Below are 13,523 nucleotides of genomic sequence, written 5' to 3' on the forward strand. Positions count from 1 at the left end.
CATTTTTGTCTTTTTTGTACTTTGAGAAAGTATTAAACAAACACATTTTAATTTACAGATATGAAGGGTCTCAAGACAACTCATTAGAAACAGCTAAAACAAAACATTCAACAATCAGAAATTCTAGGCTGGAACACAAATCTCATTTAACCTACTATAAATCCACGGCAGTTCCACTAACACAAATGATATCACACCATTGAATGCATAATGTATTAACTGGCTCAAACCACAAATTACAGCTTTTTTTTTGTAGTTTGGTTTTGATTTTTTTTTCCCTCCCCAAATCTGGTATCTGAAAGAGATGCTTTAATTAGTCAGACTTTATAGACTGAAGACAGGGACCCTGTGTTCTCTAATGTGAAAAGAGGTCAGAAGCAATTATCACAGTTGTAACCTTTGTGCCAATATATTGTCAGCAGGAGAAGGGCTAGGATAATGCAAATCAAACTAAAAGGAGCAGGAGAAAACTGTTTCAGCTGCAGCTAAAAGGCTACCTCCTCTTCATCTCCAGTAGCATATAAAGGCACTTCCTTTCAGTCACCAGACTGGAACAACCACAGGTTAAACACTCTGACAAACAGATAAATCCTGTGCATTGCCCAGCCCCTTACAGTGACCCTATAATGTCATTAGAAGATTTTTTTGAGGGTAGAAGAATTGTATAAATGAAGCTATTGTCAGAACTTTCCTCAGTTCCAGAACATGCCAGGAACTTTCCTATGTGTATATCAACCCACCGATGGGATTTCTTGCCATATTGTAATTTACTTATTTTATCTTTAAACAAGTCTCTGTACTTTTAAATTGTGAAAACGGTCCTTCCCTACCTCCCTCTGTTTCTCCCAGTGCAACTGAGCAAATTTAAAATAACTGAGGTTCATTAATTTTAAGTGTTCAATAAATTAGTATGAATAATCAAAAAACTTGATTCTTTCTGATAATTACTATTTGATGTCAGTTGAAAGCACTCAATTGAGTTAGCAGCATATGCTCCTATGCCAAATGAGGCTTCCATAATTAAATAGAAACTGATTCCATGAGGTTTTCCTCATGTCTGATTAATTAGTAATCAGGTGCTTCAGCCCTGTTCTTCTGTGACACCTTCTCTTAATGGTACCTATGGTCTGATCCATTTATCAGTCAAGACAAACTGTCCCAAATCATCCCATAGAGCTCCAGCTAAACAGCTTCACGTCTTTGAGTGGCCACAAGATAAAACTCTGAGGAGCAAGAATGACAGGAAGATGCTAATTTAAAGTCTTTGACACAGAGTTCACGTGGCTTTTAGAAAATACTCTTCTATGGGTACCTTTATGGTTATGGTGGCCTTCCTTCTCCCTTACAGCAGGGAAAATCAGGAGTCAGTTTCATCAGTCTTAGGAAAAGCGAGAGAACCAAGCCTTGACACTACTCTTTTTTCAATAAATATGTTTTGTCAGGTTTTGGGGGGTTTTTTTGCTTAATTTTGCAAACACCACAGTGCAATTGTCTAACTAAGCATGTTTGCATTGTTCAGAGAAAAGCTGTTCTAATTAAATCCTAAAGGGACATCAAACTTGATCGATACGCTATATAGACCTCATAAAGGGGTTCAGTTCCCTTATACAGTAAAGAAAGGAACCATTAAGACTTAACTCAGTACAGTCATGTCCAGAGTCAGGGCAAGGATAAAAGTTTCTCATATTTGAAGGGTCACCCAACCACAGAGCATGACAATTTAGACCACTATAAGTCATTTATATCCTCTACATGAGTGCAGGAATCAGGGCTGAATTCTCCATAGCTCTGCAACTTGTACATGTACAGTTATTTGTGTCAATGGCATGTAAAGTGCAATGGTTGTGAATCAGCGTTTTGTTGCCATTTCACACAAATAGTCCTAAAAACTGATCAAAACAGGAGAGATACAGGCCTTGGGAATAATCAAGACTACAGTGACATAGTCCTTTTGGTTATTTTGGTTTGCTGCTGAGTATGTTATCGTTGTTTCTGTGCAGGACAGGAAGAGATGCAGGCAATACAGATGAAGGACATCATTAGTAAACATTGAATTAGAGGTGACTCTTCTCAAAATGTAGTTACAAGGCTCCAGGGTTTAGTTGTTTAAAACCTTTATAAGGCTCATCTATTTTCTGTCTTATTACAGCCCTTCCTGGATATTTGGGCTGCAAATCATAAATATAGGCCTTCTTGACAATACTCCTGGTAACTTTCTTCTGGTTCAGAGCTCCTTGAGTGAACAGTAAGGAGGAGCAACTTAGTCTTTTATCAGCTTTGCAGTGACAGGGAATTTTGCCTGTGGATATTAGGAAAGGCTGAAACTAGGATAAATGGTTCCAATAGCCTGACTTACAAATAACAAGCAACTCCATGCTATTTAACATCAATTGGGCTAACATACATCACAGGGAAATCAAAACTTTTAGACAGCACAATCAACAACACAATAAGACACACCTCTAGAAACTGGAGAACCTGAGCTAGGATGTTTTGTCATCCTCTACCAGGATCTGTTACAGGAGGTACCCAGACACATGGTATTGTGGGGACACTGCAGCGGTATTGTGGGGACACTGCAGTGAGATGTAAAAAAAAAAAAAAAAAATGATTTGGGCTAATGGACACAGATTCTTGCTTACAGCAGATTAATATTTGTAGAAGCAGAGGTGAAGGCATGAAATTCCTCCTGCATCTATCATGTAGTTAAAGACCATCCCTGACAGGAGTATAAGGATATTTCTTCATCTTATTTCTGTAGCTGTTACATTCTCTAGTCTCTCTGCTGCCATGCCAGAAAGACAGGAGCTCATCTAGGAGAAGGTTGATTCTTGTCTTTGTGTCCATTACAAAGGGCACCTCTTTGCTAAGAACTGACATTTCATTCCATGGAGGTCACTGAGCCAGCCCACATCTGGTTAACTGACCTTCTGAAACAACTGATATAGGGTGAGTTTTATCTAGCTGGAAGAAAAGACTCATGCCTGTACAACCAGCCCTCTGCAGCAAATTAATTCCATTCTTTAGGTCTTTCACCTAGGATTCTCCTTTACCTCTGAGCAATAAGGCTGCAGAAATTATTTCTGTATTTTAATATTAGAAACAAACATTCTTAAGGGCCTGTGTTTTCTTTTATACAAAGCAATTACAGAAACCCACAGAGTGTAATGGAAATGAGATCATTCTTGAGGAATTGAGAAAAGACAATAAGTGTAATCAAATTATTTTTCTGAAGAACTATGGAAACTGTAAACCTGCTTCTGACACAGCAGTAATATGAGGTTGAGCCTCAGGCCCTCTTAACAACTCACACATGAGTAGCTTGAGCAAAGTCAGCAGGATGACCTGTCTCCATAAAAGTTGTGTCTACTGAAAAATGTATTTGGGATAAATAAAAAGTTTGATAATCCTTTCAATGATGTTTTCAATAATGTTTGTGTCTAGCACTTCAGAAAAAAGCCAAGAGAAATCTGGAGCTGAAGCAAGCCAACACTTTGTTTCATTCTAAAATAAAATTGCTTTAACTTTTCAAAAGTGAACAAAAATGAAATATCTCCCTGGGTTTTAGCCAATTCTGGTATGGCCCAGAGACCTTAACCAAGGAGCAGTACATGCTGTGGCACCATATGTTCGTATTTGTAACAGACTTAAAAAGCTCATAATATTATTACTGTAATTTACACAGGATATTTCTTCCAAAAAAAAATCCCAGATGTCCCAGTGTGACACTTCTTTCCACATCCTTTGTTACAAAAGTTTTTTTGATTCAGCACGGTCTTGTCATGTTAGGTGCACTCTCCCAAAACGTGGTTGTGCCACAGCCATCAGTGTTTCAGAGAGCCGCACAGCAAGTTCAGGGCCCATCAGTGACACCTGAGGAACGTTTATGTCAAGACATGGGGTGCCCCAGAGAAAATCAGGATGATGCTCCGAAGACTGAATAATGTCAAAGCAAAGCTGATGTAGAAATGACTGACATGGGATGCCTCAAGCTTTCTTGTCTCCCTTTCACCCAGCAGCCAGCAGGGATGTGGGGTTATTGGTCCTTCAGTGCCGATTCCTTTAAAAAGGTCTGAAAAGATTATTTTCAAAGGGACTCAGGGACTGGTTAACAGGGTTTCATGTATGCATTTAGCAGTGAGTACCTTTTTTAACAGGATCATTGCACAGGTAGCCCACATAGCAGAAACATTCTCCTTTACAATTCTTTCCATTCAACATCCCCTGCATTGTGCCGTGCCCCGGCCTAATTTACAAAACTGCGAGCATGCAAAGCATCAAGGCAACTTAACTCCTTTAATCCCCTCCATACGGTATATTTTCTTGCCTTTTGTGTTAGACAGACCTTTTTTTCTCCCCCAAAGATAAACAAACAGTCGTATGATGCCAGAAAATCTTGGATGGAAGGGGGCATGGAGAAAGCTCAAGCCCAATGCAAACTGCTGGCCAAGGTGGCTTCATTCAGCTGCCTGCTTCATTTGAATAACAATATCTTCTCAATCATGGGGTTTCCCTCCCCTTCTCCCCCCTTTTCTCCCCCGTGCAGGCCTGAGCAAAAGGCTGTGTGAACTCAGAAGCCTGCTTGTGAATGAGCTGGCATCTGATACGTATTTATTGATGTTAATTTTGGATGTAATGCACCCCTGCCACTTCCCCATAGTGTGCCCTCAAAGGCTTTCTGACGGGCACAAAAGCAGAAGGTCAAAAGTAAGTTGACCCCTGCCAGAATGTACAATTATTGGAAGGAGGTGGTACACCAGCAGCTGTCGAAACCCCACCGGCACGGCAAAGTGCTTCCAAAAGTCAGAGGATGACTAATACGCTCAAGCTCTCCCCTCCGCCCTGCAAGAGCCAGCTACTTTCTGCAGGAAGAATTATGGCCCTCCCGAGCAGCTGCAATAATTGTCTTCCCATTGTCCCCCAGCCCTCCCTCCGCCACCCCCTACAAGTGCCCATTGTTGGCGTGGAGTCCAGTGATTATATGCTTGGGCTGATGCTGTTTGCGCCCAGCTGCCTGACTGCTGACACACGAGCATCGAGAGGGGGGACCCGCGTCTGCGAGACGGGACTCCGACATACCAGACCTTTTACATAAGTCAAACAGGAACAAATGACTCTTTATCAGCCCCTTCTCCCTTTGAAGTGGCGGCTGCTTATAGGCCCTTACAGCTTTTCCTCCTTAGCCCGAGCAAACATCCTCCTTTTGATATGCTACATGCTCATTATCTCTGCCCCATTTAATGATTTTTGATTGAAGGGTGGCAGCGCAGTTGCCAAGAGGGTAGTTAAAGAGGCTCCACGCAGTCAGGACAACAAGAAAGGCTTTCCTTGTGCAGCAGCCTAAATTTGGAGTTTCTTAACAGTGTGTTCTTGTTCTTAGCAGCAGATAAGAGCTTAGCGTGAAATTCTTAATTAAGCAGTAAATAGAGAGTGGGGTGTCAGCAGATGCAGCCTGTAGCCATGGAGACCAAGTCAGATGAAGGAGGGAGCTGAGACTCAACGCCGGCCCCGGGCTTGGGCATGACTGACAGCTGAAGAATCTGACAAAGCTTGTAAACGGGATTAATTAGTTAGCTAATTATTTCACATACTTAAATGTAAATAAAAAATAAAGAAACAGCCTGCAGAGTTAGGCAGGAACATGTTCTGAAGGCCAGACCTTCAAACATTGTCCTCTCCAGGTTGGTGGGTGGACCAGTGGGTTTTTAGGGCCAGAAGGGACTATTGTGGCAGCCTTCTCTGACCTCCTACTGAGCGTGAATCTCGCCTCATGAGGTTTCTAATAGCTTCTCATAGAGCTGGAGCATATTTCTCTGAAAAGACAGCCAAGCATCATCTAAGGACCCTGAGAGATGGAAAGTCCACCACATGCCACGAGTCTGCTCTGATGGCTAATTATCCTCACCCTTTCAGCTCGCACAGCGGAGATTAGGAGAGAAATTAAACAGCACACCAGGGCAAGGAACCCATTCGCTTTGTTTCAGACTTACCCTACCAACAGCATCAGATATTGGGTACCTGACACTGAATTATTGATCTCACTGCTATAAAAGTCCTTTCTGAAAATGTTCACAGCATGAATTATACATGTTAGGTGTTTTCATAAATTTCCCCTCATATACTTGGGATGATTGTTTCTCTCTCTATTAAAATGAGAGAAAACAATGAGCTCTTCATAATATAATAATCAAAGTGAAATGAAGAGATGGACAAGAAAGTATCTATGGTGCAAGAGTGACATATACCAGACAGATTTCTTTGTCCCAATATTCCCAAGACTGCCACCTGCTCTATTTTCAACAGTAGTTGGCCAAGATATAAATGTCACATTCTGAGTGTTACCATACTGCCTTATTTATGAAAGTGCAATTCAGGATACCCAAACCAAAAAAAAAGTTGATTTTTATATTGGAAGTAACCAATTTACACTGTTAGTAAACTGAAATAATAAAAACATGTTTCTTCTTTCAGTAGATATCTGGCCTGATCTTGGGTGAGGCTTAGACTCAACAGCTAGATTTATGCTAGCCAATCTATATCTGTAGTATAACTAAACAGGGTCAGGACATGAAACTAAGAGTTGGCCCCCAATAACCTACATGGCTATATTGCTGACCAAGTTCCTGGCACAGCTTTGGCCCAGACGAATGCACTCTCCCAGATGGTGACCATTACGGTTTGGGAGTTTGCACAGGACAGGGCTCTTTCCTAATTTGAAGCCTGGGTGCATCCAGCCTGTTTTGAGAGATAAAATGTTAAGCTGTATGGACAGAGGCTGTGCAATGCCAGTTGGCCACAGGACCATATATGAATGCAACATGACCCTCAGACTGAGGTCAAGGTATGGGCTTCCCCATTTCCCCTCAAATGTACACTGGATGGTTTTCATTGCTGTTAGACTAAACTCAGTGGATTGCCTGCCCTCATTCTAGCTGTGTTTTCCTCTTCACTGTCCCACTGATGGTTCTAATTACTAATTCCTAAATGGATCCTACATGAGAATGCCATTTGCTTGCCATCTCATCAGTGCAAATCAAGAGAAATTCATTAAACCTAATAGATTAGATCAGTTACTTTTTTTTTTTTTGTTACTGTGAAAATCAGCATGTATATTTCATCTTCCACGTATGACAGTTATAAAGGATAAGCTATGCTTCTCAAAAGCACTGAAACGTTTTTGTAATTCCTGGTTCTACTATTATTAATAATGGCAACAATAGTTACCTTGCCTTTTCCATATAGACCTTGGGCCCTTATATAATCATTTACTTGAGAATGAAGGTTGTGGAAAACGTCCCAGGTTCAAAAGAATAAATGAAACTTAAATACATATAAGTAAATATTGGAATTTCTTAAAAAAAATACCACCATACTTCATGATATAATGTATAAAGCCAACATACAACAACTGCAAAGGTCTATGATGTCTTTGGAAGTTTACAATTATAGGAAAAATTCTCACCCAGTAATCCTATTGCCTTCGGTGGTCTCAGCCTAGATAGATTGCACATGATTTATTAATGATACATGTGATATGGGACCAGCTGACAACAGAGATCATTAATGGAATTTAATACCTTTACCTCTCCAAAACACCAATTCAAATGCAACTGATGTCACATCACCCAATATTTATGATACATTCCTTTTGTTGATAGATCAAACATCAGATAGATCAGATGGAGATGGACCTGATGTGAATTCATTTACCTATTTGATTGATCTTTTTGAAAGACCTCTCACTTATTGAAAGACCATTGAAAGATAGACTTGTGTCTGAGGCCTTATGTAGTCTGGGGGTTTAAATTAAAAAGACATCAGCTCTACCACCATTCTTGAACATTTCATCCCTCATATTGCACTTACCCAAATAAGTTAGCTTCCTCAGGCCGCTGTCAAGATACCAGTCACAGCTCCTATGATGTCCATATGAAGGCAGCGATTGGAGTGGCTGTCCAGTCCTTGTCCCACAGGACACCACAACCTCAGGATGAGCAGGAAGATCTTTGTGTTCTACCAGCAAGTAATTCCCAGTCATGAAGCTGCTAAACGTCACTGAATACTGGAGAAGAGGGAACCAAAATAAACATGCCTGTGCCTGTGATTAGAGCTCCATGGAGTGCAGTATAAAGGGATAAAGAGCATGGTGCTCCTCACAGGCAACATATTCTTTTGCAAAATGTATATTGGAAATGTGGGAGAGAGATGTAAGATTAAGTAGAAGGTGATGGTGAAAAATAACTCCCCTCATCATCTTTAAAAGGTGCAGAGGAACAATGTCTTCTGAAGACCATGCTTCAGTATGTCTTAAGACACTAAAAATTTTGTGGATTCCTAAACACTGCACTGAACTTTCATGTAAGACTTCCAAAATCATCTTCCTGCTCCAAATTTACACTGAGAGATTCAGGGACCAGGTCATCATATCTAAACCCTGCCTATACATATATAGATTTTCTCAGTGCACTTAACTTCTTTTTTTTCTCTCTCTCTGCTTGCCCAGAAAGATGAAAGCATGATTATCTCTTCCAGATACAATTTCGAAAATATAAAAATTTCCCTTGTTACCTGGAGCTGTTTGCTGACCAAAGGGTTGTCAAATGACAATGCATAAGTCTCTTTATCCAAGAGGAGAACCATCCAGCCATACAGGTTTGATAAAGTATCACGGACATAATTGACTGTGGTCGTCTTATTCCTACTGTCACTCACAGTTAAATTATAGGGAATGTCTGGAGCCTCTTTTCTGGAAGAAAAAAACAGAATCACATTTTTTCACTGAACTCTGTCATTTTGCAACCTTTACAGTTCTCTGTTTATTTGAATTACGGTAGTATATGCTGGCTCTCTCTCAGAATGTGACTTCATTTGTGTAGCTCTTCACAAATATGGTAAGAAACAATCTCTGCCTGAAATGCTGTAAAAAGAGAAAGAGAGAAAGAGAGAGAATGGGTGGGAGGAATAAAGGCACAGAGGAGCAAAGCCTGTGCCAGAGGAGAACAATGGCAAGAGCCAGGGTACCAGCTTCCACGCTGTCAGAGTATTTCCCCATCCACCAGACTCATGAGCCTTAGGCTCAACTTTTAGGATCATCTTCTTCATAAAATCTGATAAGTTTACTGATTACTCACTTACACTTGAGTGGTCAAAAGTTTCATCAAGGCTGAAGGTGCAGAAATCCTGTGTAATTCCAAAAGTTGCTCTGCGCCCAGGCCAGCAGGCAGTACAAAGCTGGGGCTGCTGCAGACTGATGAAAGCCTTCACAAAATGGGGGAGCTTTTAGTACAGCAGTTCTTCTGACCATCCAAATGAGAACTCAAACCCCTTTTTCACTAGAATTTTGCATCTTAATTTCTGTTCAATCTAGTCAGAGAAGAAAGAACTCACTGAACGGATCAACAGTAGTAATGATATCATGGGTGGGCATAAACCCTTTAGATTTAAGGCCTCTGGAGACCTTTACTGAAAATAGGAAGTAACAGTGTGAAGCTGGGATGGGTATAACCACCCACCTTGACTTCCTCACCAGAGGCAGTCTCTGTCTTTTTCCAGCACATAGACTTTTTTTCAAATTACACTAAACTGATCTTGATTATTTGGGCACCTGGCCAGACTAACCTCTTACTGCCATGATCACCAGTTTCCCTGAAATGGAAGGCCGTGTAACGTAAAGTCCAGAAATACAGAACACTCTGCTTTCAGGAACTGCTTAGATGATGGCAGCAAACTACCCAAAGGGAAAGATAAAGCTGAAATGTGGCTAACTCTTCCAATGTTCAAACATTGAACATCCATTGTCTTTTCATGTCTGACTGATCAAGAACACCTGAGCATAAGCCACTTTTTCAAAACAAAGACCTACCCTCCGGTCCCAAGCATCTTGTATTTCTGCAACAGCTCTTGAAACTGATGGATACCATGGCTGAAACTATGCTCTGGTTAGCTGCACTGTGTTACCACTTCACATCTGGAATGAGGCTGGGAAAGTCACCTCTCCTTCTGTAGGCAATCAGGAGCATCTAGCTCCTTCAGAGGATGTCAGATGTGTTCTCTGGAGCTGATGTTTCTCCATGACCTGAACAAATTTGGATTACAAGACTTCCACATTAGAAATTGTGTTTTGATCTCAAAAGTCAGGAAGAATAAATCCTAGCCTAAGAACCCTGTCCCTGTCCCCTTACTGCCCACACATGCACAGACTGCCTAAGCTTGTCTGAGAATTTGAGGTATCTCGTTGTGGTACTATTCTCAACAGCAACTGGAAGAGATTATTCCCCAACCTGAGCACGATTGGCACAGGTTTGTCTAGGCCACTAAAGACACAGGAGAAGCTCTGATAGAAGTGTCCAAAATTCTAGCAAGGGTCTTACCCCATCACCACCAGCATCTCCCATCCCTGGCCCTGCCAGCACTAGACATGCTTATAAGAGAATTGGGGTTGCAGTTGCACAACTGCAACTCACAACTATTTTCCTGCTTTTTACATTCTTCACATTATACATGGGCAATTGCTAGGGATACACATCCAAGGACTGCAGATCTAATTCTTAGCTGAGGAGAAGTCTTGCTGGCTTGCCAAGGTACCCTGGGACCATGATTCTGCCATAAAGATGAATGCAGCAGATTTATACATGAATCAAGTGCTGCTGCAAGATCAAGGCAAGTTGGCAGTTTCACCTTTAGTCCACTTAGTCAGTTTTGGCATTTTAGCTGACATCAAGCTTAAAAAAAAACCCTCTTCTAAGCATAAAGAAAATGGGAATATTCCATATTCCCAATATTCAAAATATTGGAGTATGACCCTACAACCAGACATCTCAGAATATTACCCAAGCCTCCAGACTGGATGTGGCTTACCAAAACTGAACAGTGCTAATACTCACGTCATCATGTTTCTATTTGTAATTTTTGGTTGACTTTACCCTTGCTGCTTTGGAGACAATACATAATTAGAACAACAGTCATCTTGCCTGCAGATTTTTTTTTCTCTTTTAAAATTAATACTGAGGGGTTTTTTTGTTATTCTGGTGGCTGTCACTTCAGCAAAGAACTTTCTGGTTACCCAGAAACATTTAGCTGAGAAACAGCAATGGCAAACAGAAGCATGAATCAGCAAGGAATCAGTCAACCATAAGATATTGGCAGACCAATGAAACTGACTGGAAGGAGTTTATAAGGATTAAACAGCTTTTGTACTACTACTAAACCTCCTCTTATAGGCATTAACTGGACCAGGATATTAGGCTGCCAATTAAGCAAGTAAATGACAAGCAGCATGTTATTGCCACAGTTATCGGCACCTGCACAGGTATTCAGGAAAACATTTCCAGCAGCAGAAGCACACCCGATATAATGTGCAACAGTACGCAGCATTAAACTCTCCTGCACATCAGAAATTGCCTTATTGAACTACAAAGGTGCACAATGCCACAGCAAGTGACAGAGACTCAGACCCATCCTCTGTGCAACACAAATCCACCTGGATTTGCTCTTTACTCATCTTACTCTTCATGACAAGAGAACTCTCATGAGACGGCTTGAATCACTTTTCTCAGGGACTTCTCCCCAGTACTTCGAAGAAGTTTTAAAGACAGACAAGAAAACCAGGAGGGGGCAATCCTGCTGGGACTGTCAGCAAGTTAGGTGGCAATTCCACAGTAGCCATGCAGATTCACTAGCTAATGAATGTGAATGTGAATTCACTAGCTAGTGAATGAAGTGTGAATCCAACTCTGTCAGACACCAGTTTTGATAAGAGGTTACAAAGGCACCCCAAATAAATATCTTCAACTAGACAGTTAACTTCCACATGGCTACACTTAAGTGAAATACACCTTTTCCTGTATGCCGCCTTCTAACAGACAAGTCATAGAATCATAGAATCATAGAATTGTTCAGGTTGGAATAGACCTTTAAGATCATCAATTACAACTGTTAACCTAGCACTGCTAAGTCCACCACTAAACCACATCCCGAAGTTCAACATCTATGCATTTGTTAAACACTTCCAGGGATGGCAGTTATTACAAGACCAGGTTGGATGTGGCTTTGAGCAACCTGGTCTAGTGAAAGGTGTCCCTGCCCATGGCAGGGGGATGGGACTTGGATGATCTATCAAGTCCCTTCCAATCCAAACCATTCTGTGATTCTGTGATTTATGGATGCTGATTCAGCTGCTTCCCTGGGCTCTCTGTTCCTATGTTTGACAACTTTTTCAGTGAAGAAATTTTTGCTGTTATCCAATCTAAACATCCTTGGTGCAACTTGAGGACATTTTTCCTATTGCTTGTTACTACCTGGGAGAAGAGATGTACCCTCACTTTGCTACAACCTCCCTTCAGGTAGCTGTAGACAATGATAAGGTCCCCCCTCAGCCTCTTTTCCTCCAGATTCAACAACCCCAGTTCCCTCAGCTGTGTCTCGTAAGACGTGTTCTCTAGACCCTTCCCCAGCCCTGTTGCCTGTCTCTGGACACACTCCAGCACCTCAAGGTCTTTCTTGTAGTGAGTGGCCCAAAACCTAACACAGGTTTCAAGGTGCAGCCTCACCAGTGCTGAGTACAGGGAAATGATCACTGTCCTGGTCCTGCTGGCTGTGCTGTTTCTGATATAAACCAGGATGCTGTTGGCTACCTTGGCCACCTGAACACGCTTCTGTCTTGTGTTCAGTTGTTGTCAACCAACATGCCAGGTTCTTTCTAGCCACTCTGCCCCCAGCCCGTAGCGCTGTGTGGGCTCATTGTGACCCATGTGCAGGACCCGGCACTGAGCCTTCTTGAACCTCATACAATTGGCCTTGGTCCATCAGTTCAGCCTGTCCAGATCTCTCTGTAGAACCTTCCTACCCTCAAGCACATCAACTCTCCGACGCAACTCGGCATCATCTGCAAACTGACTCAGGGTGCACTTGATCACCTCATCCAAATCATTGATAAAGATATTAAACAGAACTGGCCCTAATGCTGAGCCTTGGGGAACACCACTTGTGACCAGCTGCCAGTGGGATGTAACTCCATTCCTCACCACTCTTTGGGCTCAGGGAACCAGTCAGTATTTTACCTAGCAAAGAGTACACCCATCCAGGACATGAGTAGCCAGTTTCTCCAGGAGAATACTGTGGGAAATAACGTGAAAGGATTTACCAAAGTCCAGGTAGACAACATCCACAGCCTTCCCTCATCCACTAAGCATGTCACCTTGTCAGAAAGAGATCAGGTTCATCAAGCAAGACCTGTCTTTCATAAACCTTGTCCTGATAACCTGGTTGTTCTGTACGTGCCATGTGACAGCACTTAAGATCTCCTCTATAACCTTCCCTGGCACCGAGGTCAGGCTGACAGGCCTGTAGTTTCCCAGATCCTCTTTCTGGCCTTTCTGGTAGATGGACATCATAGTTGCCAACTCCCAGTCAACAGGGACCTCCTCAGTTAGCCAGGACTGATGATAACTGATGGAAAGTAGCTTGGTGAGCACTTCCACCAGCTCCCTCAGTATCCTTGGGTGGATCCCAGCCAGCCCCATAGA

General features: G+C 41.9%; 1 protein-coding gene across 4 annotated transcripts in view; it reads right to left on the reverse strand.

The window, feature by feature from the left end:
- The window catches only part of PKHD1 (PKHD1 ciliary IPT domain containing fibrocystin/polyductin), a 275,282-nt gene that overhangs the window by 107,593 nt on the left and 154,166 nt on the right, over positions 1-13,523 (reverse strand). For all 4 annotated transcript variants that reach the window (XM_040598035.1, XM_040598036.1, XM_040598034.1 and 1 more), the window contains 2 exons: positions 8,569-8,746; positions 7,867-8,062 (listed from right to left, as the gene is read on the reverse strand). In XM_040598035.1, coding sequence (XP_040453969.1) covers positions 7,867-8,062; positions 8,569-8,746 — 374 coding nt within the window. The remainder of the gene's footprint in view (positions 1-7,866; positions 8,063-8,568; positions 8,747-13,523) is intronic.

Source organism: Falco naumanni, chromosome 6, assembly GCF_017639655.2.
Source record: "Falco naumanni isolate bFalNau1 chromosome 6, bFalNau1.pat, whole genome shotgun sequence".
NCBI classification, from domain to species: domain Eukaryota; kingdom Metazoa; phylum Chordata; class Aves; order Falconiformes; family Falconidae; genus Falco; species Falco naumanni.